Source organism: Dipodomys merriami, unplaced genomic scaffold, assembly GCF_024711535.1.
Source record: "Dipodomys merriami isolate MVZ:Mamm:240054 unplaced genomic scaffold, mDipMer1.0.p SCAF_12, whole genome shotgun sequence".
Lineage (NCBI taxonomy): Eukaryota > Metazoa > Chordata > Mammalia > Rodentia > Heteromyidae > Dipodomys > Dipodomys merriami.
Genome location: NW_027202493.1, coordinates 40,665,277 through 40,685,834, shown reverse-complemented (window position 1 = coordinate 40,685,834; position 20,558 = coordinate 40,665,277). Strand labels below are relative to the sequence as shown.

Sequence of the window (20,558 nt, the reverse complement as noted above, 5' to 3'; positions counted from 1 at the left end):
TTCTTTTCTATAATGAATTATGTATAACAATCCAAACCAGTTTCTGTTTTTGTTTTGTTTTGTCAGTCATAGGGCTTGAACTCTGGGCCTGAGTGCTGTCCCTCAGCAATTCAGCTCAAGGCCAGCACTCTACCACTTGAGCCGCAGTGCCACTCCTGGTTTTCTAAGTGGTTTAATGGAGATAAGAGTCTCATGGAGTTTTCCTGCCCGGGCTGGCTTTGAACCGTGATCCTCAGATCTCAGCCTCTTAAGTAGCTAGGATTACAGGCATGAGCCACTAGCGCCCGGCACCAGTTTATTTCTGTAAACACAGTTTCTACATTGAATTATGATCACAAGTACTATTGGACACACACTTGATCAAAACATAGATATCTTATACATTTTGATGAACAAATATTTAAATAATGATCTTGTCTTTTTAAAAATTTATTTATTTATTTTCTAATTGTGAAAATACCGTACAGAGGGGTTACAATTACATGAGCAAGGTAATGAGTACATTTCTTATCTAGCATTGTTGCCTCCTCCTTTGTTTCCCCTTCCCATCCCTTCCCATCTCCCCTCACCCTAAATACAGATCTTTTATTGGCAATGACTCTCCTCACTAAGCCATAAACTCATGAACAAATACTACTTTTTGCTAGAATGACTGATAAAACCATTTCTTTCTTCCTTCCAAAATACACACACACAGGGCTGGGAGAAATGATGTAAAAGTTTTGAGGAATCTCATTGAATCAACGTATCAGCATATGAGTATACACATAATTTATATTTACATATATAAGAATGAAAGCTTTTCTGTTAAGTTCTTAGCAATTTCAACCAGTATTTGAAATCCTAAATTTTGTCTAAAAGCACATATCAAATTATTATAAAAAGCACTTTCTGTGATCAGAGAGCCTGTAAGGGAATTCTAAAGATTCATGGGTGGTCCACAGTTCAAATCCCAGCCTCAGGAAGCTGAGGCAGGAGGGTCCTGAGTTCAAGACCAGCCTGGGCTAGATAGTGAGTTCAATATTACTCTTGTTTATATAATGAGAACCTGTCTAAAAAAACTACAAAGATATCCTTAGCATGACCCATGCCTGGGACCCCCTAGGAATCCTCTGGTCTCCCCAGGAGGAGGTTTGGCCCAGTTTTGGGTCAACCGCAGTACATCAGTGACAGCGTTAGACCTAAGATGAGCGCCTCAACTCAATCCTATTACCATGTCTACTGCTGACATTATTATTATTTAAACTAGACAGACTTCCAAAGCTATCGACAGAGTGATATCACATCCACACAAGACAGCTGTCAGGAAAAGATGGCACTGTCATTAGCAGACTTGGGTGATTGGAGCAGCAGCCTCCACTCAGCCTCCAAGGATGTGTTTCCATGGTGACGCCTACAGATTTTCTGCTAGTCCTTTCCCTAACAGCCCGCTGCCTAGACCCCCAGCGTCTACGGTACCCCAGACATGGATTCAAATGCATTCAAATGCTAGGTTCCTTTCCTTCAAGGGCAATCAGCCATACACAAATTTCAGGAAGAGAGAAAAGAATCAGAGACTTAAAGGAGAGAAAGGGAGAGATAGATAGAGGGCGTGGGGGTTAGGCAGCTTCAATTCCTCATGCTGGACCCCAGATGAGAAAGTAAATGAATCTATACGCAGTCTCTGTTTCAACCCTTAATCCCGAAGTCAGAGTCAGAATAAGAGAAGCATCTGCTTTGCCTCCCCCACCAACTTCTTTTATAATCCATTTAGGAAAATTGGAAGTCAGAGGTGGGGAAATGAGTTTTATTATATTCACTGGGGAACTCTTGGAACAGATGACATATTGATGGTTGGCCAGCTGTGTATGGCAGACTCAGCTGTGTTTGGTAGGGAGGACAGGCTTACAGCAAATTAGTAAATACACATACCCCCTCCCCAAGACGTCCATTCATATCTGTTTCTTTCTTCCCTCAACGATCCCACCCTGTGGGTTCTTGTCCACAGTGTCTTTGACTCACGTCTGAATTAAAGCATGAGCAAGTCCATCTTTGGGATACTGCTGTGTGACCAAGCTCTCATTTGAGATCCTTGTACAATGTTCCTTGAGTGTGGCTTCTTTGTGTCTTTCACCCTTTTAGCAGTTTTGAATCAGAGTTGACTAAACACAGAGAGGTGGTGTGGGGTGAAGGGCAGCCCAGGAGTAGGATGATTCCTCCCTCCAACGCAGCCCGGAATGTTCAACGCAGCCCGGAATGCTCAACGCAGTCCAGCTGAGCTTCTGCCTCCCATTCCATCCCTACAGCTTTTGCTCCATCCATCCCTACAGACTTTGCTCCATCCATCCCTACAGCCTTTGCTCCATCCATCCCTACAGCCTTTGCTCTATTCCATCCCTACAGCCTTTGCTCACATTCCATCCCCTGCTGCATTCTTAGCAACTGAGTGCTGGCCCCAGGGAAGTCATCTTTCCAAACGTCACTGGGGGAAACAAAACTGGGAGACAATTCTAATTTTGGCTAACTTTTAAAGCAAGTATTAATCAGTGTAATGGGCAGGACCTTTGTTGGCATGACAGAAGAAAAACCACTTTGTAAATTGCAATGGCCAAGGCTGATTCTAAAGCGTATCTGTTATGCTAATGGGATTTGGTACTGCAGTTTATTAAGTTTGTAGGGTAAAAGCAAGGCTGAAAGGGGTAGAGAATCTTTTTGAGTGTATGTTTCTCTTCTAGATAATACAACAATAAATGTGATTGTTAGAAAAATGACATTGAGCCTGTATCTGAAGAGAGATTCTTTTGTGTACTTTGGTCCTTGTAAATAAGTTCAGTGATGTATGTCTATTTCTGAAGGTTACTCATAAAAAAAAGTGCTGTCTTACTTGCTTTCTGCCTGTGACGCTTTGCCTAAACAACTATGACATGAGTTATTTTTCTTTTGAGGGATTTGTATATTTTCAAGTTTGATTACTGCAGCATTTTTTGCATTGGTATACCCACTTAAACATTGCAAGAAAGGAAGAATGAGGTATTTAATTTGTATACTGTATTCCCAACCTGTCTTGTCATAGTGGAAGGTGTGACAATGTAGCCAGACCTGGACCCAGCTCTGTGCCCTGGACCAGTATTCCTAAACTCTCTGAACTTCATTCTTTTAAAATTGCAGAATGACAATTATTCTTACCTCATCCGGGTTCTATGAGGATTAAACGACCTAATGGGGCTGAGCTGCAGAAGGTCTCTGCTAAACCTTAATCACCTCATCTTCTCAGATGAGGCTATTTTAAATATGCAACTCATCAGGATTTTGTGATGACTGAATGAAACTGTCCGAGAGAATGATTGTGTCCAGTGCTTGGCCAATATTATTGAACATATGTTTGTTTAGCAAATGCAAATTCTCCTTTCTCTTGTCTTCTTAGGTTATGAGATATGACTTCGTATCATATCCCAGCAATCCTTAGCTTGACTGCCTGGTATGTGGGTTGTTCCACCATTTTGCATTTCCTTTGTCCATTACCCTTCCATTTAATCAGTTGCCCAGCAACTTCCTGAACTATATGTAAGAACTGAGAAAGACTTCAAAGATGCCTGTCGATGCACGAAATTTCTTTGGCCAAAATTCAAATGGGTAAAGACTCTCTGAAATGAAGTCATAGGTTATTCTCCCAATTTAAATACATCCTGGACATCCTGGTTAAGCTTGCCAGGGACGCGGAGGCCTTTGCTGTAGGCATGGTGAACTCAGATCTACAGGGAATATTTAATTTCCATCCCAGCTACTTGCCTGCCTCATTCATTCTCTGACCAGCTCCTTCAGTCCCGGGATATTTATTACTCCCTTTTCTTTTCTTACCTTAGGTTCCTTGCTCAAGGAGATCAAACCCGCACCCCGCTCCACACTGTGTCTCTGTCTTTCTCCTCTCTCTGAAACCATTATCAGCCTCACACTCAGTCTTTGATACCTGGCGTCGGAATGTCAGCATTGGCCCTACTCCAATCTCTCATGGCTCCAATAATGATTGGAGGGAAGGGGAGGGAGTTCTGTCTGGAGCAGTCATGCATTAGGTGTCTTTAGAAGGTGAAAGGCTTCCCTGTTTCTGGAATTTTACCATGCAGAGGTCTGCCAAAGGACAGGCTGGAACATACATGTACAAAGCAGAAGGTTTCGTGGGAAGATGCCAGCGAATCAAATATAACAGGAAACCCAGGCTATAGCCCTGGCTTCGTTGCTCGAAGGAGGCAGGGTTGAAGGTTCGCCCCTTAACCTTCCCAGCTCGCTCAGATCCTTTTTATTTGGTGGAGCTCAGGGAAAGTGCTGAGTCAGCTCTTCCCTCTGGACTACTGCAGGAAGAATGGAGGGAAGACAAAGCGAAACACCAAAGCTTGTTTTTGAGCACCAGGCCTCTCTATCTCCCCAGAGATCTCTGCTCTTCTAGAAGTTATTGTGGGTTCACTGGGAGGAATATAAACCACACAGGGGAGCAGGCCAAGGTGATGAGCAAGTAGAAGACTTAAAACATCTTAATCACTTTCTGGTCCAAGCAGTTGAAAAAAAAAATCTCTCATAGAAAGTACATTTCTAATAGTGTTCAAGTAAAAAAAAAATAGCATATTCATTCATGAGCAACTTCGACCTAAAGCTGGGAGATATTTTTTAGAATAAAAGACAAAGTATTTATGTTAAAGACCAAGGAAAATGCCTATGTTATTACCCTAGGTTTTTAAACAAAGTCACAGTATAAATAGCTCTCAGTGTTTTTTTTTCTTTTTTCAGTATTTAGCTGAATTCAATCTGAGGTAGCCATGTAAGATTGCTAGAAAGTTAATACAATATGAGCATAAACGATCAGATATACAATACTCATCCTTAGGGTAAGAAAACTCCCACTTCTTAAGTGAGCAGATGCTTGAATGCAACACCTGCAGAGCATCTGGCACAGGTACTGGTTGCAGATGTGTGGATTTCAGTCCACGGCCAAAACATAGCAACTATTGTTTGTGCCATCCTTTTCTTTCTTTTCTTAGCTCCTCGGATTTTTGCCTTCTAACTTTTGCATAGTTCTTTTGAAATACCATGTGTGTCTGTCTCTAAAGTAATGTGTGAGGTATTTACATATTATATATGTATATACATAATTATATAACATATACACGTCTTAGGTTTCTTTCTTCCATTGTAAAAGGTACATTCAATGAAATGAATGAGTCCTGGCATGCCATCTTCACCCTGACAAACGCACATACCTACAGAGTCAACACTTCTCAAGGTTCACCCTCCCACACCCCCCCCAGAAACTTCCCTTGTCATTCCCCAACCCTCTCAATAACAATTACTGCTCTAAATTTCTCCCCCTCCCACTATAGGTCACTTTTCCATCCTGGAATTTCTTATCAACAGAATAACTCAGCATGTATTCTGCATCTAAGCTTTCTCTCATTCAGTAGCAGCATACTGTATTTCAGATTTATCCATGTTGTGTGTAGCTGGCTTCATATTATGCTCAGGTGTTTTCCAAGCCCTTTGGAGACTGGGGTTGTGCTCTTAGATTTCTGCATCTTTAGGCTACACAATAGAATTCCCCACCCTGTAAGTGTTCCGGGGGACGTTTGGTGGCTTCGTGGGTGAGCACACACACGAGTTATTTAATCAACTGGTAAGTCATCTGAGACACAAGCAAGCTTCCCTTTTCTGTCCAGACACGCACGATGTTCAACTTACCTAGCACTAGTGTTGCACATTCTGGTTTCAGAAGCCGGCCGGCTTCCTGGTAGAAATCCAGGGATCCGCCCATTCGCAGTTACTCAGCATTTGCTGTAGCCTGCAGCCTGCAATTCACAGCAGCAGCAGCAGTAGCAGGGAGGTACTGGGGAGGAGGTTAGCTCCTGCCTGGACAGGCTCCAGCATGGCTGCAAAGGTGCCAGCCTCAGGCTTTGTCTGTTCCACACAGAAATGCAAACAGTAAGCCTCGGGTCCTCCTATTGATTTCTGAAGCCATCAAAAAAAAAAAAAAAAAGTAACCCAAAAAATCTGGGTACTGCATGGAGTATCTGGGGGCTGCTTAAGACCCAAAGTGCAGAAGCAGCATGCATTTCCTTGCAGACAGGAAAGTACAGCTAGACACAGAGCTAGAGTTGTTGGCTCTAACCAATACTGCTGTGACCTGTGAGATGATTGTCCCCAGTGGACCACCCTCTTTCTTATCTCAGACTGGTGACTGTGATTGAGGGCCAGGCCCGGCCGAGCAGGCCCCTAGGGAGGAAGTACATTACCTTTGCTAGTTCTGTGGAACAAGCATTTAGGGGTCTGAGCCCATCGCCATCATTTCTGCTTGGAGAGCAGAAAGCTGCTGTCATTTTAATAGCGGGCGCGTGCTGGGAATATAAACGCGCTTCTAATGGATTCAAGAGACACTCCGCTTTGTGCTGCGTCCCAGATCTTCTGTAGCCGCATAGCACTTCACGACACATCACTTTCAAAATGTGAGGCTGTAAGAGTTGCACGTATTTCATATTCAAACAGGGAGTTTCCTTGCAAGTGTATTTCCTAAACCTTGGAAGAGGGTCATGTGGGCTTCCTGTGGTGGTTGCGCGACACAGACCAAGAAATAGGAGGGGAAGATATTCATGGAGTCAGCAAGACACACATTCCCTTTGCTTTTATAGTCATGTGTCTTTTGGAAGAATCTAGAGATTTATGGAAGGCGTGATTAAACTTCAGTAAGTGGGATGTTGGGTGCTATTATTTATTTATTAATATGAGTCCTTACAGCAAACTTTTCAGGTCACTTTTTCAAAGAAAATGCATTTCCCAAGTAAAAAAAGGGAGATACCTTAATTAGAAAAAAAAAAAACAACATTAGAAGAGGTACTGGGGTTCTTTTAGCTGATTAATTCCTGAAGAGGTGCTTGTTAAAGTAATGGTGTGAACTTGGACTGCACAGTTCCCTCACTAAAAACCAAACCGGTGGTTTCGTGTTTTACTAAGGGCATCTGTTTTATTTATTTATTTGTATATTTATGATTTGCTGACTGATTCTGACACACGGTCTTGCCGTGTAGCCCAGGCTGGCTTGGAATTCCTGATTCTCCTTCCTCTACTTCCCAGGACTGGGATTATAGAAGTGTATCACCATACCTGGCTCCATCTATTTTATTTTACATTGGGATTAGTATGTTGATCATACTGCTTTCTTCTCCCATCTCCCCTTCCCATTGACCAGTATCTGTCCAAATACAACCCATTCAATGACAGTTTGCTCAGGTATGGATCAGTGGTTCATACAGATCATCTCAGAGAAGAGAGGCTCTCTCTCTCCCTCCCCCGTGCCTCTCTCTCTCTTTCTCTCTCTCTCTCTCTCACACACACTCACATACACACTAGATTCTGCGGACTGCAGCATGCAATAATCGAACCCCACAGGGACAGGAGGGCCGGCAGATATCCGGAGTAGGGCACCATTCAGTCTGGAAGCAGACACTGCTTCTTAGACCTGAGATGGCTGTGTGCTGGCAAGTGATCTAACCTCTTGGGCCTCAGCTGTTTCTCTGAATCACCACTTTGCAGGGAGTTTGCCCTTATTAGATAATAGACAGCCGGTGCCAGCCGCACGGCGGTACCCACAAGGGTTTATTTCCTGCATCCCTCCTGGCATTGGCAGGTGGATGCCAACTTTGGGGATATGGAGGCAGCTTCTTGATGATGACCTGCCTGCTGCTAGAATCTAGGACAATGCCCCAAACCACTGCCTGGGCCCTGCCTGACCCTCTCCTCCCACCCTGGCCCTTACGTACTTCAGCCCCACACCTCACCAAAGGATCTTAGGATAATGAACTGAAAAGCTGCCAGTCACCAAGCCCGGTCAGTTCAAAGCCCTCACACCATAGTCACTGGTGAAGAAGAATATTCTCAGTGAGTGGTTTTACATTGTGACCTTTATAGTAATATTTTCACATAGCGCATTTAGAGGAGGTGACATGTGTTCAGGAGTTAGCAGAGGCATAGGAACTCTATTAGTGAGTTTCATCCCGAGATTCCTGTACTGACTTTGTGCTTCATTTTGAGCGGCCAGGCCTGTGGTTTGCTGAAAGCCCTTAAGCAGTGTCATGTTTGTGGAGGATATTCTTAAAGGGGAAGGTGTGTGTGTGTGTGCGCGCGCGCGAGCATACACATATACACACAAGACAGTACTTACTCTAACGACAGACTGTCACTGCTGCAGAAAACACTGAGTCAGTCAGTGCCAGTTTTGGAGAGGGGAAGGGAAAAATCAAGCTTAAAGTTACATACTTTACCTTTGTAGAGATGGGCAGAGAAAAATGCTATGTGGGCTTTCAAAGCAAAAGGCCAGGAGGAGGACGGAGCCAGGAGGATGACTGGGCAGAATGTTTAAAAAGCAGCAGGCTCCAAGCAGAAGAACGCACAATGGAGGGCGGCTCCAGTCCATACCCAGGCTGGGTTCACCAGGCTGCAGTGGAGAATCCAGTGGCCATGCCAGGAGTTATTGTCTAAGAGCAGAGGTGGACATAAAGCTTACCAGCCTCCCCCGCCCCCACTGCCCTTGGCACGGGTAGGCGGGAGCCCTCCACCCTCCCACTCCTAGCCTCTTACCCTCACCACACCCGCCTGCCTCCTCCTTTGGGGCTATTCTAAGGACCGCACAGGTGGGCCAGTGCTGCTCCTCCAGCCCTCAGCAACAGCCCGTGCCCCACTGGGCTTCTAGGCAGCACCTGCAGTCCAAGCCCTCCGCCAGGAGAAGCTCAGGAGGAAAAATGCGGATAGACTTAAGATTTCTGAGGGTGACCTGCAAAGTCCTAGGGAAGACAGCTAGCAGAAGGGAAGTGAGATAGAGCCGTTTACATGGGGCTGGATTACACACACACACACACACACACACACACACACACACACACACACACACACACACACACACACCCCTTATATGGGTAATCAGATGCAGGAAAATATATGCCAGCATCTCTCTGGCCTCTCTCTTCACAGAAGCAGATCCTACTGCTGAGTCACTAATGAAGGAGGTCAGGACTATCTATGCAGGTGACCAGAAGCCATCAGAATAAAGAATTTCCCTGACTGCTAGGGCAGGAGCCTGCCAGCCGGCTTGAAGTCCTAGAAGGGTGTGAGCACCCACCCAGTTCCCCACCAACACCTGTGTTCCCCAGCGTGCATGATTACATTATTCCGTTTAGAAATACCAGGAAAGCTCCAGCTCCAGCCCTGAGCAGGGAGAGGAATGCAGAGTCGAGGGCTTGCGGTTTGTGATTGTGTGTCCCACAGGCCCTCCAGGCTTCGGCTCCACCCCACCCTCTTCCCAGAGTCTATCCATCGATCCAGCCAGGTAGGGCGAAGCGGGTCCAGGGTTTCTATTTGCAAAGTTACAGGTATCTTCTTAGCGCAATTGAAAAAAGAAAGAAAGAAAAAGAAATCAGTAAGCTTCACGCCAATGCTAGGTTACATAAACAAACCGAACACGAAACGAAAATCCTTCGGGATCTTCTGAAAGCCTCTGAACGCCTCCGTGAACCCCGAGGCGACCCGGCGCCTCGCGCGGCGTGGCCTGGGAGCTTCTAAAGCAGGCCCTGGAGTCCCGAGCGCATCTGGCATTATGATTGCGGTTATTATTAGCAATAATAGGTTAGCAATCCCAAATTCTATTCGCGGAGCGCGCAGCCTCGGGGTCGTGTTCTTTCTCGGGGAGACCTCGCCCTGCGCTCCCCGCCGGCCGCGGCCCCGCTTCCCGAAATCCTCAGGTTGGGGCGTCCCACAGGTGGAGGGGGGACGAGGAGGGAGGCCTTGCTCCCCTCTCTCCTCGCCCCTTCCAGGCGGGAACGTGGCCTCGAACGGGCGTCAGCCTCGGCCGAGCGCGCAGCGGCCTCACCAGCCGCTCTCCCGAGTCGCTTCCACGCGCGTTCCCGGCTCACCGCCACGTCCCCGCGCGAAAGCAGCCCAGGCTTCACCCCCACCGCACCCCTCCCCACCCCCAGATGGGAACATCTGGACACAGTGGCCGGCGGGCCCAGAGGCTGAAAAGGGACACGGAAGGCGCTGCGCTTGCCCGGCAGTGTGATGGGGCGAATAGCCCGGGTGTGGGGACGGGGCGCGTGCCACTAATAAAAAGGAAAAAAGGGGGAGAAAGGAACCCACAGAAGCGCAGAACTTTGCGCCACCAAACACCGCCTCGGTGCCACATCGACTCCATGATCGATGGTTATGTGATCTCAAACGTCTCACGGCACCGTTAATACCAAGAAGGTGGATGGTCGAGGCTGGGGCGGGGGTGGGGGTGGGTAAGAAGGGGGGTGCGCTGGGAGGGGGGCGCGTGGCCCTAAATCGGTGGGGAGTGAGACCCTGTGGCCTTGTGGGCACTGAAAATGTCCAAGTGACCCGGGGACGGGGGTGGGGTAGAGACAGCAGGGCGGGGGCCGGGCGAGGGGACAGGGAAAGGAAACGCTGGGGTGGGTGGAGACGGGGGTCGCGGAGGGAGCGGGGGGGGGGTGGCCCGGGAGAGGCGCGGCGGGGAGCGGGGCCGCAGCTCCCCCGCCAGCTCCCGGGCCGGCCCCCCGCTCCCCGCTCCCCTCCCCGCCCGGCTTCCTGGCGCAGAACCCGCCCCGGGGCTGCGGCAGCGCCCCGCCCCCGCTGGCCCGCGCGCCGGGACGCGCGCAGGCTGCGTCAGGAGCCGCCTGGCGTATAAATAGGGGCGGCCGGGCCGGCGCCGAGCTGCACACAGCCATCCATCCTCCCCGCGCCCTCTCTTCCCCTCCCTGCCTTCTCTCTCTTTCTCTCTCTCTCTCTCTCTCTCTCTAGGCCTCCATCCCGGCCGGGGGCGGGCCGGGGGGCGCACGGCCGCCGCCACCATGAGTTCCTTCAGCTATGAGCCGTATTACTCGACCTCGTACAAGCGGCGCTACGTGGAGACGCCCCGGGTCCACATCTCCAGCGTGCGCAGCGGCTACAGCACGGCGCGCTCCGCTTACTCCAGCTACTCGGCGCCCGTGTCCTCCTCGCTGTCCGTGCGCCGCAGCTACTCCTCCAGCTCCGGGTCGCTGCTGCCCAGCCTGGAGAACCTCGACCTGAGTCAGGTGGCGGCCATCAGCAACGACCTCAAGTCCATCCGCACGCAGGAGAAGGCGCAGCTGCAGGACCTCAACGACCGCTTCGCCAGCTTCATCGAGCGCGTGCACGAGCTGGAGCAGCAGAATAAGGTGCTGGAGGCCGAGCTGCTGGTGCTGCGCCAGAAGCACTCGGAGCCGTCCCGCTTCCGGGCGCTGTACGAGCAGGAGATCCGCGACCTGCGCCTGGCGGCCGAGGACGCCACGACCGAGAAGCAGGCGCTGCAGGGCGAGCGCGAGGGGCTGGAGGAGACGCTGCGCACGCTGCAGGCGCGCTACGAGGAGGAGGTGCTGAGCCGCGAGGACGCCGAGGGCCGCCTGATGGAGGCGCGCAAGGGCGCCGACGAGGCCGCGCTGGCGCGCGCCGAGCTGGAGAAGCGCATCGACAGCCTGATGGACGAGATCGCCTTCCTGAAGAAGGTGCACGAGGAGGAGATCGCCGAGCTGCAGGCCCAGATCCAGTACGCGCAGATCTCCGTGGAGATGGACGTGTCCTCCAAGCCCGACCTCTCCGCCGCGCTCAAGGACATCCGCGCGCAGTACGAGAAGCTGGCCGCCAAGAACATGCAGAACGCCGAGGAGTGGTTCAAGAGCCGCTTCACCGTGCTCACCGAGAGCGCCGCCAAGAACACCGACGCCGTGCGCGCCGCCAAGGACGAGGTGTCCGAGAGCCGCCGCCTGCTCAAGGCCAAGACCCTGGAGATCGAGGCCTGCCGGGGCATGAACGAGGCGCTGGAGAAGCAGCTCCAGGAGCTGGAGGACAAGCAGAACGCCGACATCAGCGCCATGCAGGTATCCGGCCTTCGGGAGCCGGCAGACAAGCGGGGTGGGGTCGAAGTGGTGTCCCCCCCCTCCTAAAGCGCGGGCAGGTGGTAGAGGTGGGGCCTGGCTCCTTGGAGACCGCGAGGGCGGGGCGGGGCGGCGCCTCCGCAGTCTGGAAAGCTGCGGTGTGCTGCAGTTAGTTGTCCTGTTCCGCAGGAGCAACCCCAGAAGTGGGGAGGGAGGGAGGGGGAGTTGGGCGTTGCCCTCTGTCTGCAGTGACCTCCTCTCTCTCTACCGACCAGCCCCCCCCACCAGCCACTATCTCCACCTATTGGATTCAACGGGTCCATAAACTGACTTCTCAACCAGCTCGCTTTATTCAGAGCTCCTTTTAACCAAGCATTTCCACCTTATAGCAGAGACCCGGGAACACAGTCAAGACTGTTTAAGGCCCTTAGCTGGTGATGGTTGATCACAGGAAACCACTGATTATTTTTTTTGGAGGAGTAGAAATAGAGCTATGCAGAAAGCCTTTTGGAGAAAAGCCATTTTAGAAAAAAAAAAAAAGATGGAGCTACTTCTTTCTGTGCACAATGCATACATGTTCTCCAATGCAACCTGGCTAACTAGCTTGTGTTTGAAGCAGTTTTCCTATAAAATAGCCATTTTTATGATCCTTAGGTTGAAGGGATTTCCAGTTTTTCAAGTCTTAACTTTTTTCCTCCCACATTTCTTGAAGCTGGCATTTTAGGCAAGAAGGGTTTTCTTTCTTTAAGAATAAAGGGGAGAGGGTTTTTTTTTTAAGAGGTTGGCATTTTTGGTTTAACAGCCCTGCACAGCTATGAATGTACCACAGTACAATGAAAGCAGCAGGGATTTATGCCTAGATGTGTCTTAAATCTTTCCACAGGACACCATCAACAAATTGGAAAATGAGCTGAGGACCACAAAGAGTGAAATGGCAAGATACCTGAAAGAATATCAGGACCTCCTGAATGTGAAGATGGCCCTGGACATTGAGATCGCAGCTTACAGGTAAAGCCACAGGGCCAGAGGGCATGGCCTCGAAGCCTGAGAAAGAGCACCAGATCCCACTGAAAGTCACACTGAGTCAGAAGCCTCCAAGAATAATAATGAAGTGTTGGGTTTTTGGCTTCTTGCAAGAAAGTATTTAGACAAACACACAAGAAGTTATCTTGGCCATCATGAGTCCTAGTCTCAGCTTCCCTCTAAATTTGAAATTGAATAGGACTATTTAGGGTTTCTTTTTGTCTGTCTGGTTGATTTTTTTTGGGGGGGGTGTTGTTTTGGTAATTTGTTGGTGCTTGTTTTTTTCATCTCAATCACAAAATAACCAGCCATTTGTCTTCATAGTAGGAGCTCAGAGCAAGTCGAGGAAGTCACTTCTTGTGTTGATTTATTCATTTTCTTTTTACTTTCCTTCTTTTTTTTTTTTAAACCCCACTCTTTTCCTGTATCCCCAGGAAACTCTTGGAAGGTGAAGAGACCCGGCTCACCTTTACGAGCATGGGCAGCCTCTCCAGTAGCTACTCCCAGAGCTCCCAGCTCTTTGGCCGATCTACCTATGGTGGTCTGCAGACCAGCTCCTACCTGATGTCCGCCCGCTCCTTCCCCTCCTACTACACCAGCCATGTCCAGGAAGAGCAGATCGAGGTGGAGGAGACCATTGAGGCCACCAAAGCTGAGGAAGCCAAGGATGAGCCCCCCTCGGAAGGGGAAGCCGAGGAGGAGGAGAAGGAGAAGGAAGAAGCTGAGGAAGAGGAGGGAGGGGAAGAGGAAGAAGGTATCCTTAAAAACAAGCCCCTCCCATTCTGTGTGCGGGTTCAGATCAGTGCCAGTTGATCCCAGAAACCCAGGATAGGCCCTTGCTTATCTAGGGAAAATGTACTCACCTATGAAGTTGCAATCTCCACTAGAGCCTGTGTGTTGATTCCGCCATGCCTTTAGTCAGTGAGGTGATGGGTCAAAGTTTTACAGAATCTTCTTTGCAAATATTTTTAATTGATACACACTTGTAGCGAAGTTTCACTTTCAATCTGTTCATTTAGTACCATAGTTTGGCATCTTAAAAGAACACAAACAAAAGACACACATATAAAAATGTTGAGGTTAGGCCTTGAAGAGGAAGCGAAATATCCAGTGATCAATGAGATCACTTGAAAGTGGTACCATTGCCCTCGAGTCCGTGATGGGTGGAGAAGGATCTTGAGAAGCATTGTGCGGAACACGTGCTTTGACAAGTGGAGGGTCTGGCAGGCCTCCCGTACATGTGCTTTATTGTTTAAGGGCCTTTGTAGAAATGTCTGGCCTGCATTTCCCTGGGTTTGGGTTTTGTAAATTTTCTTTTTATATTAAAACAGCCAAGGAAGAATCTGAAGATGCAAAGGAGGAAGAAGAAGGAGGAGGTGATGGTGAGGAAGAAGACACCAAAGAATCCGAAGAGGATGAGAAGAAAGAGGAAGGTGCTGGAGAGGAGCAAGCAACAAAGAAGAAAGATTGAGCCCCACCCCCACCCCTACCCCCACTTTCCTTAACTATTCCCAGAATAATTCTCCCCAAATCAGGTCAACCTCATCACCAACCAGCCAGTTGAGTTGCAGATCCTATATGAATTACGAAGTCACTACATGTATAATTCTGAGATGATTAGGTTGGACATTCAGTGTTGTGCTATGAATTTTTCTCCTTATGCAGAGTATCTGTTAGCTTGCAGAGTGGCTTTCTGGCTGCCGCCAGCCTATGCATGGTTCACGCTTATGAGTTCAGGATCTTTGGCAATGAGAATCATTCAGATGTTTACAATTAAAGAAAAAAAAGCAAATGAATTCACTCATGTTAATGTTAAACTTCATGAAAAATTAATCCTTTGATCCTTTGGTGGTTAGAAACTAAAGACCTCGAGTTATGTGCAATAAATAGTAAATAAAGATACACTGAATGACATGGCTGGCTGTGTTTTTGACTTAATTAAAATACCTTAAAGATAGTACAGGTATAAAGCATATACAAGCAGATTGTTGACCTCGGAGCTTTTGTTCAATCCAGAGGTTAACAGCTACAGTACTTTTATTTTTAATTCCTCAATTGGAAATTCTGAGGGATATGAGGAAGTCTCTTCCCTCAAAAATCTTGCTGATGATAAACCATGAGTGAGAATACATAAAAATAACACCAAATTTGCTCCTTTATAAAGTTAGAAGATGGCTACCTAGGAGATAATTTCAAAATTAGGTGACAAATACATTCTTTGTGGCCAACTAGTATGGAATGTAATCATGCAATGTGAGCCAAATAGAAATCCACAGTTATTACAACTACATTTTCAATATCAAGGGTGGCAGTTGGACCTGAGCTCATGATTAAATCAAGAGGAATACTTTTCCTCAATGTTTAGGAGTGGTAGAGAAGGTAAGATTATCAAAGGTTATTTGTCCCTGGAAACATGTTGCCTACAATCCTGAACTCATGGTTCTTTGTGCTATTAGCTTAATCCTATTGCTTCAAATAAATATCATTTAATGCCACACATTTTGAAGCCTTTAAAAAATCACAAAGATGGATGATTATCAATCACATAAGAGGGAGAAAATGCATATGTGTTACATTGATATTGTCCTGCATGTCTTACCTGGAGAATACTTGGATTCTAATGATAGCTTAACTGGTTGAATATTGCATCAAATAAATACCCTGCCTGTCTGTGTCCACTGTGGCATTATGAAAACTCTGTATTTGATGTGAAATTGAGATGCAATTATTGACTATTGCGACTATGCTTCTGTTCTTACAAGAACTGTGCTTGCCAGCTAATTTTGTTCAATATCTGCTTTAGATGACCTTTAAAAGTCATGTATTGCACCTACCACCAAAGCGGCTGCCATTTTAAGTTATTTGAAGCCTTTACACTACTTACTTTTAGTGAATATGTGAGTGTACAAGTAAGTAAAATATTTCCTTGTCTACCATGATGTGGATATGTGTAAAAAGTAACCGTCCACGTGGAAATAGTTTGTTGGGGTGAGAAATTCTTGAGTGAAGTATAAACACCGTTCCATACTCTGTCCTGTGTGCCATAATAAAATACTGAAAAACCCAAACCCAATGAGTTAGAAGTCTTTTAAAAATTTCCCCTAATATGGTGCTCGGTACTTATTTCAGTACCACTTTCCTTCTGCTTCCCTTTTCCCAAAACATGCTCCTCCTCTAGTGCCCCTTTCCACATTGGTCTCACATCCCAGCCACCCATTCTGTATAGCAGATACCTCTTCTCTTACCTCCCTTTCCCCGTCCTCCACCCTCTAGTCTCAGCGACCACAGACCTACTGATTTTTACTGGCATTTGATCTTGAATCCATCCCCACTTCTCCACACTAGATGCCACCACCCTAATGACTCCCCCAAAGTCAACCCTTGCCTCCTTTCATCAAGATACTACAGTAGACTGATCATCAGAACATTTCAATCATTATCTCCCTGTTAAAACCCTCTGATTGCTCCCTGTTTCTATGAATACACACCCCACAATCTCAAAAAGTTGGCCCTCTACTTCTCTGCCCTCCTCCTCTACACCCCTTCTACCACCCCCCTCATTTCTAGTGTTGTAGCCACAGCGATCCCTTGTTTATCCAATGTAGGGCTTTGTTAAGTCCATCCTGTGCAGCTCTCTGCCTTTCTCTGCTTCTCTCAGTCTTGCTTGGCCATTCTTCCTGGTGATGCAGGCTTACATGGGCTTACATGTTAGACCTTTTGGGAAACCTTCCCTGACTTCTTCTGGAGTTGAATCCCTCGATTAAATATGCTCAGAACACTTGTAGACTTTTTCATACTTGCCATTGGCATATAGTTTGTGATTTTTTAGTAAAGACCTGCCCCCCCAACCCTGTGTTCTCATATCCCTGATATCCAACACAGTTCCTGCTATTGTTGAAGCGCATTGCATTTCTAGTGAATGCCTTGCTCGTCAATCAGCTCAAATTCCTTCAGGCTGACTAGAAAGCCAAGAGTGTTCAACAGTCAGTCTCCATTCAGTCCATGTCCTGCTGTGGAAAGGGCAGAGAAGCACAAAGCACATCTACCCCCAGATGGCACACCTGCCCCAGATGGCTGGGTTATTCTGTTCCACCTGGACCCTGGCCTCCATTTGCCTATTTACATACAGGTTCATCAGTGAATGTCTCAGATTCCATCTCCACTCAGGACTCAAAATTTCCTGCAACACTTTTGTCATTGCTTTTCTTCTGAAGCTCAAGTTTCTCTTTTATTGTTTCATATTTGCTTTTTTTCCCTCTCTTTTAAGACAAGGTTTTGCTCTGTAGTCTAGGCTGGACTAGAGCTTGAGATTCTCTGCCTCTGCCTCCAAGTGCTGAGATTGTACAGGAGAGTACCACCATGCCTGGCTTCAAGAATATATCTTAATCTCTCTGCTTAATCTCATACTTTGGAAAGTCAGGAACCAGGCCTTAGAAACAGAGATAAATTGAAATTCAACTTGAAGGATCAGATGCTGGTTCTAGGATAGTTATTCTTCTATCTGCTCATAGTTTCAGAAATGTTACAGGACGTGTAAGGTGGTCTCATTTCCATCTTGTAAAGACTACTCTGGTATTTAAAGACCGGAGAATGGGTTAGTCAGGAAAGCAAGAATCAGAGCAGAGAGACTAAAATCTGCCTGTTGTCCAGGTAAAGAATGAGGAAATGGTGACTTAGGACAGTGACAGTGGAGATAGAATGACGTGGTTCAACTGAGAACAATTCTGCAATAATTTCTTATCAAGGGTATGACCACATAGAGAAGGAATTGAAAACAATAGCTTATATTAATAACTAAACAATATTATGCAAATCAATATGCAGTTTGCATTACTAGTTATCCATTGCTTCCGATAGCTAACCACGTCAAAGCTTTGTTTATTGTTAGTTTTTTTGCAGATCAAGGATTTGGGAAGAGTTCAGCTGGGAATGCTGGTTTTTAGGTCCTTGTGAAGATGTCCTCAGATGTTGTCTGAGGTCTCTGCCATCCAAGGGCCTAGACAGGGCTGCAGGATCCTCTTCAAGGTGGTTCATCCACTTAGCTGGTAGTTTTCCTCTCCACTCAGTGGATCCTAGTTGCTTGAGCATCCTTACAGTATGGCGGCTGGCCTTTCCCACAGCAAGTCTATCGAGAAACCAATGCAGCAGATGCAAGATCTTTTAATTTAGCCTTGAAGGTCGTGCACTATTACTACTGCAGGAAGACCAGGCTGTGTGATATGTAGAAGGGACCTGCATAATAGCATGCATACCAAGAGGGAGCGGTTGCTGGAAACTACCACAGCCTAGTTGCACACATGATTATTTCTCTTATAAACAAGAAGATCTTGTTATGAAATGGAGAACTTCTCTGAGCCAATTCCAATTTCAAATAATTCTTTGCTATTCTCATCAGCGTTCAGTCTCATGTATGCCAACTTAAGGGGGCATGTTTGTGAAAATTGTTAGACTGGTTGACAAAGAATATCTTCATCCAATGGATCCATCCTCTTGCTTGCCCTTCTGTTGACCTATTTCTCCAGTCATTCTCCTAGTGGAATTAAGTGATATTGTCCCTTAATTCAGAGGGGTTTCATTGTGGAATCTCCCCACATGCGTCTATAGAAATTGAATCAGGCCAGGTGGTAAACGTCATGCTTTCAATTTATAACCACCCCTCATCCTATAATTTGCATGTGGCCTAGTGGCCATTTTCCTGAGTTACCTGATGGAGAAAAAATGAGAAAAAAAAACGCAGTCAGCAACTAGCAGGATGCTTTATGTAGCAAAATTCAATTTTTGTTTTCTTTTTCTATGTATGCTACCATCAAAAACAGAACCACACATTGAAAATGCTCTGGTTCCCAAGCAAGGGATGATCCAGCTTGTTTGTTTCCACTTCATTCCATGGAGAATGCCACGTGTTTATTACTCAGGTTAAAGCATAGCTGCTGGAGGTGACCCTGCCTTGCTGTCTCTTCTCTTCCGCCCCCCCCCCCCCCCCCGCCAGATTCACACACCCAGGATATGGGCTAGAGAAAATCGCACCTGTCAGCCACACGCCATTTACACCTGTGAAGGCAGGCAAATTGGTGTCAGACTTGGGAATGTAGCCAGAGATCTGAGGCCAGAGTAAGATCCTCATCTTACAGTATCCTCATCTGGGGAACTATGTGTTGATCCCACCATCAGTAGGATCCAGCATGTGATGATAATACACCCTTGGGTGGTTGTGCTAGGGTTGTGCTGCTGTAACTGTCTGCCTGTATCTCAGAGGTAGAGACAATGCCATTTGCTGGAAGTTCAGATGTGGGAGATTGTATGGAATCAAGGATGACTCCAGAATTTCTGATCTGAGTGGTTTATTGTATTTCTCGTGTATCTGTTGTGAAATGCCTGAGTCAATCAACTTAAAAAGAGGAAAGGTTACTTTGGCTCATGGTCTTGTTTTGGAGTCTGTTGCCAGGCATCATATCATGGAGGAGGAGCATCCAGTGGAGCAGAGCTGCTACCCACCACAGAGGCCAGGAGGTGAGAGAGAGGAAGGGAGGAAGCCTCAGTGTCCCCTTCCAGGCCACCTCTCCACTTTGCTTTTCCAGGACCAAATCCCTCCCCCGACCTCTGCACTTTCCCCCTCCCCCCTCCCGCCCCCTCCCACCACACTAGGTTCCACAAAGGATGGATGCCACACTTCTGACACAGGAAACCTTTCCGGGAGACTTATCTGATGGCATTCCCATTTCGTGAGCTGGGAAAGGCTGACAATGTGGCAGAGTGCGGAGGAGAAGAGGGTGAAGGGCAGGATTTGTTCCTGTTCCCTTTGAAGCGGCAGTTGGGTAGGTAGGGTGGTAGTTCACTGCTGGAAATGGAAATTGCTTATGTTGGGATATTCCTCCCTTTACTACTCTTAGCTGTTTTAAGAAAGACCTCCCTGCATGAAGCCTCACAGAATTAGAGAATTCTGAAGTTGCAGCAACTACCAAGAAATAATTTGATTAAAAATTTTACACCCAAGGAAATGGAGATTGAGGAGGAAAATGTGGTTTGCAAATGATTTCTGGCAGAACTTTTACATGCTAAGATGGTGTCACCCAGGACTGGGAAACGATGTTACCACCATTATTCCTGCTCCTTTCTGGTGCTTGGGTTTAGGGTAAAGCACTTAGGCTGATAAGGTTCTGACACGATCACCACCATGCACAAGCCTGCATGGTTTAGAATGGAACCCTCTCTCTCCTTTTCTTTCCTTCTTCCTGGGATCTTAGGCTTCCTTCCTGACTCCTTTGTAACTAACACATGGAGTGGTTCCAGCCAATGTCGCTCATTCACCGGAAATAATTGTAGAAATCGGGAACACACTTGAGGGTCGTGGGCCTTGTCTCTTGAGACATGGGACTAAAGAACCATGAAACGAAGCCAGCTATTTCTTTGTGGAGAAATCATTCATCCTCATTTCTGGGGAACAAAGACAGGTCTTCTTGGTTAGGAATAGCCTGATTGTGAAGAAACACAATAAAAACAAATGCTCTGAATGACTTAAGTAATCACATGGCGAGCACAGGCAGCGCAATCTATCATCATCTCCAATGCCCTGAGTAGGCTTGTTTTCTCCTCTGTTCCTTCCCACTCTCCATCTGGGAACTGACTCTCCATCTGGCC

The 20,558-nt window shown here is 47.1% G+C and overlaps 1 protein-coding gene and 1 long non-coding RNA gene across 3 annotated transcripts; one reads left to right on the top strand and one right to left on the bottom strand.

Annotated features, from left to right (window-relative positions):
- Positions 1-565: 565 nt before the first annotated feature.
- LOC138823379 (uncharacterized) lies at positions 566-8,444 on the bottom strand. 2 transcript variants are annotated; one of them, XR_011370789.1, is made up of 4 exons: positions 8,277-8,444; positions 6,255-6,470; positions 5,704-5,919; positions 566-4,624 (listed from the first exon to the last, which is right to left on the bottom strand). It is a non-coding gene; the product is annotated as an uncharacterized lncRNA (long non-coding RNA). The 2 variants fall into 2 exon arrangements; XR_011370788.1 differs by having other exon boundaries at positions 6,255-8,444.
- Positions 8,445-10,691: 2,247 nt separating this feature from the next.
- Positions 10,692-14,416, top strand: Nefl (neurofilament light chain). The gene is made up of 4 exons (XM_070016682.1): positions 10,692-11,900; positions 12,781-12,905; positions 13,355-13,674; positions 14,252-14,416. Exons 1-4 carry the CDS (start codon positions 10,854-10,856, stop codon positions 14,389-14,391), a joined length of 1,632 nt encoding a protein of 543 aa, XP_069872783.1. The 5' UTR covers positions 10,692-10,853; the 3' UTR covers positions 14,392-14,416.
- The last annotated feature ends 6,142 nt before the right edge of the window (positions 14,417-20,558 follow it).

Excerpts from the sequence above, each read along its gene's own strand:
- Nefl (XM_070016682.1), top strand. The coding sequence starts at position 10,854 with ATGAGTTCCTTCAGCTATGAGCCGTATTACTCGACCTCGTACAAGCGG. Across the intron at positions 11,901-12,780 it reads CCGACATCAGCGCCATGCAG|GACACCATCAACAAATTGGA; the intron begins GTATCCGGCCTT and ends ATCTTTCCACAG. Across the intron at positions 12,906-13,354 it reads ATTGAGATCGCAGCTTACAG|GAAACTCTTGGAAGGTGAAG; the intron begins GTAAAGCCACAG and ends CTGTATCCCCAG.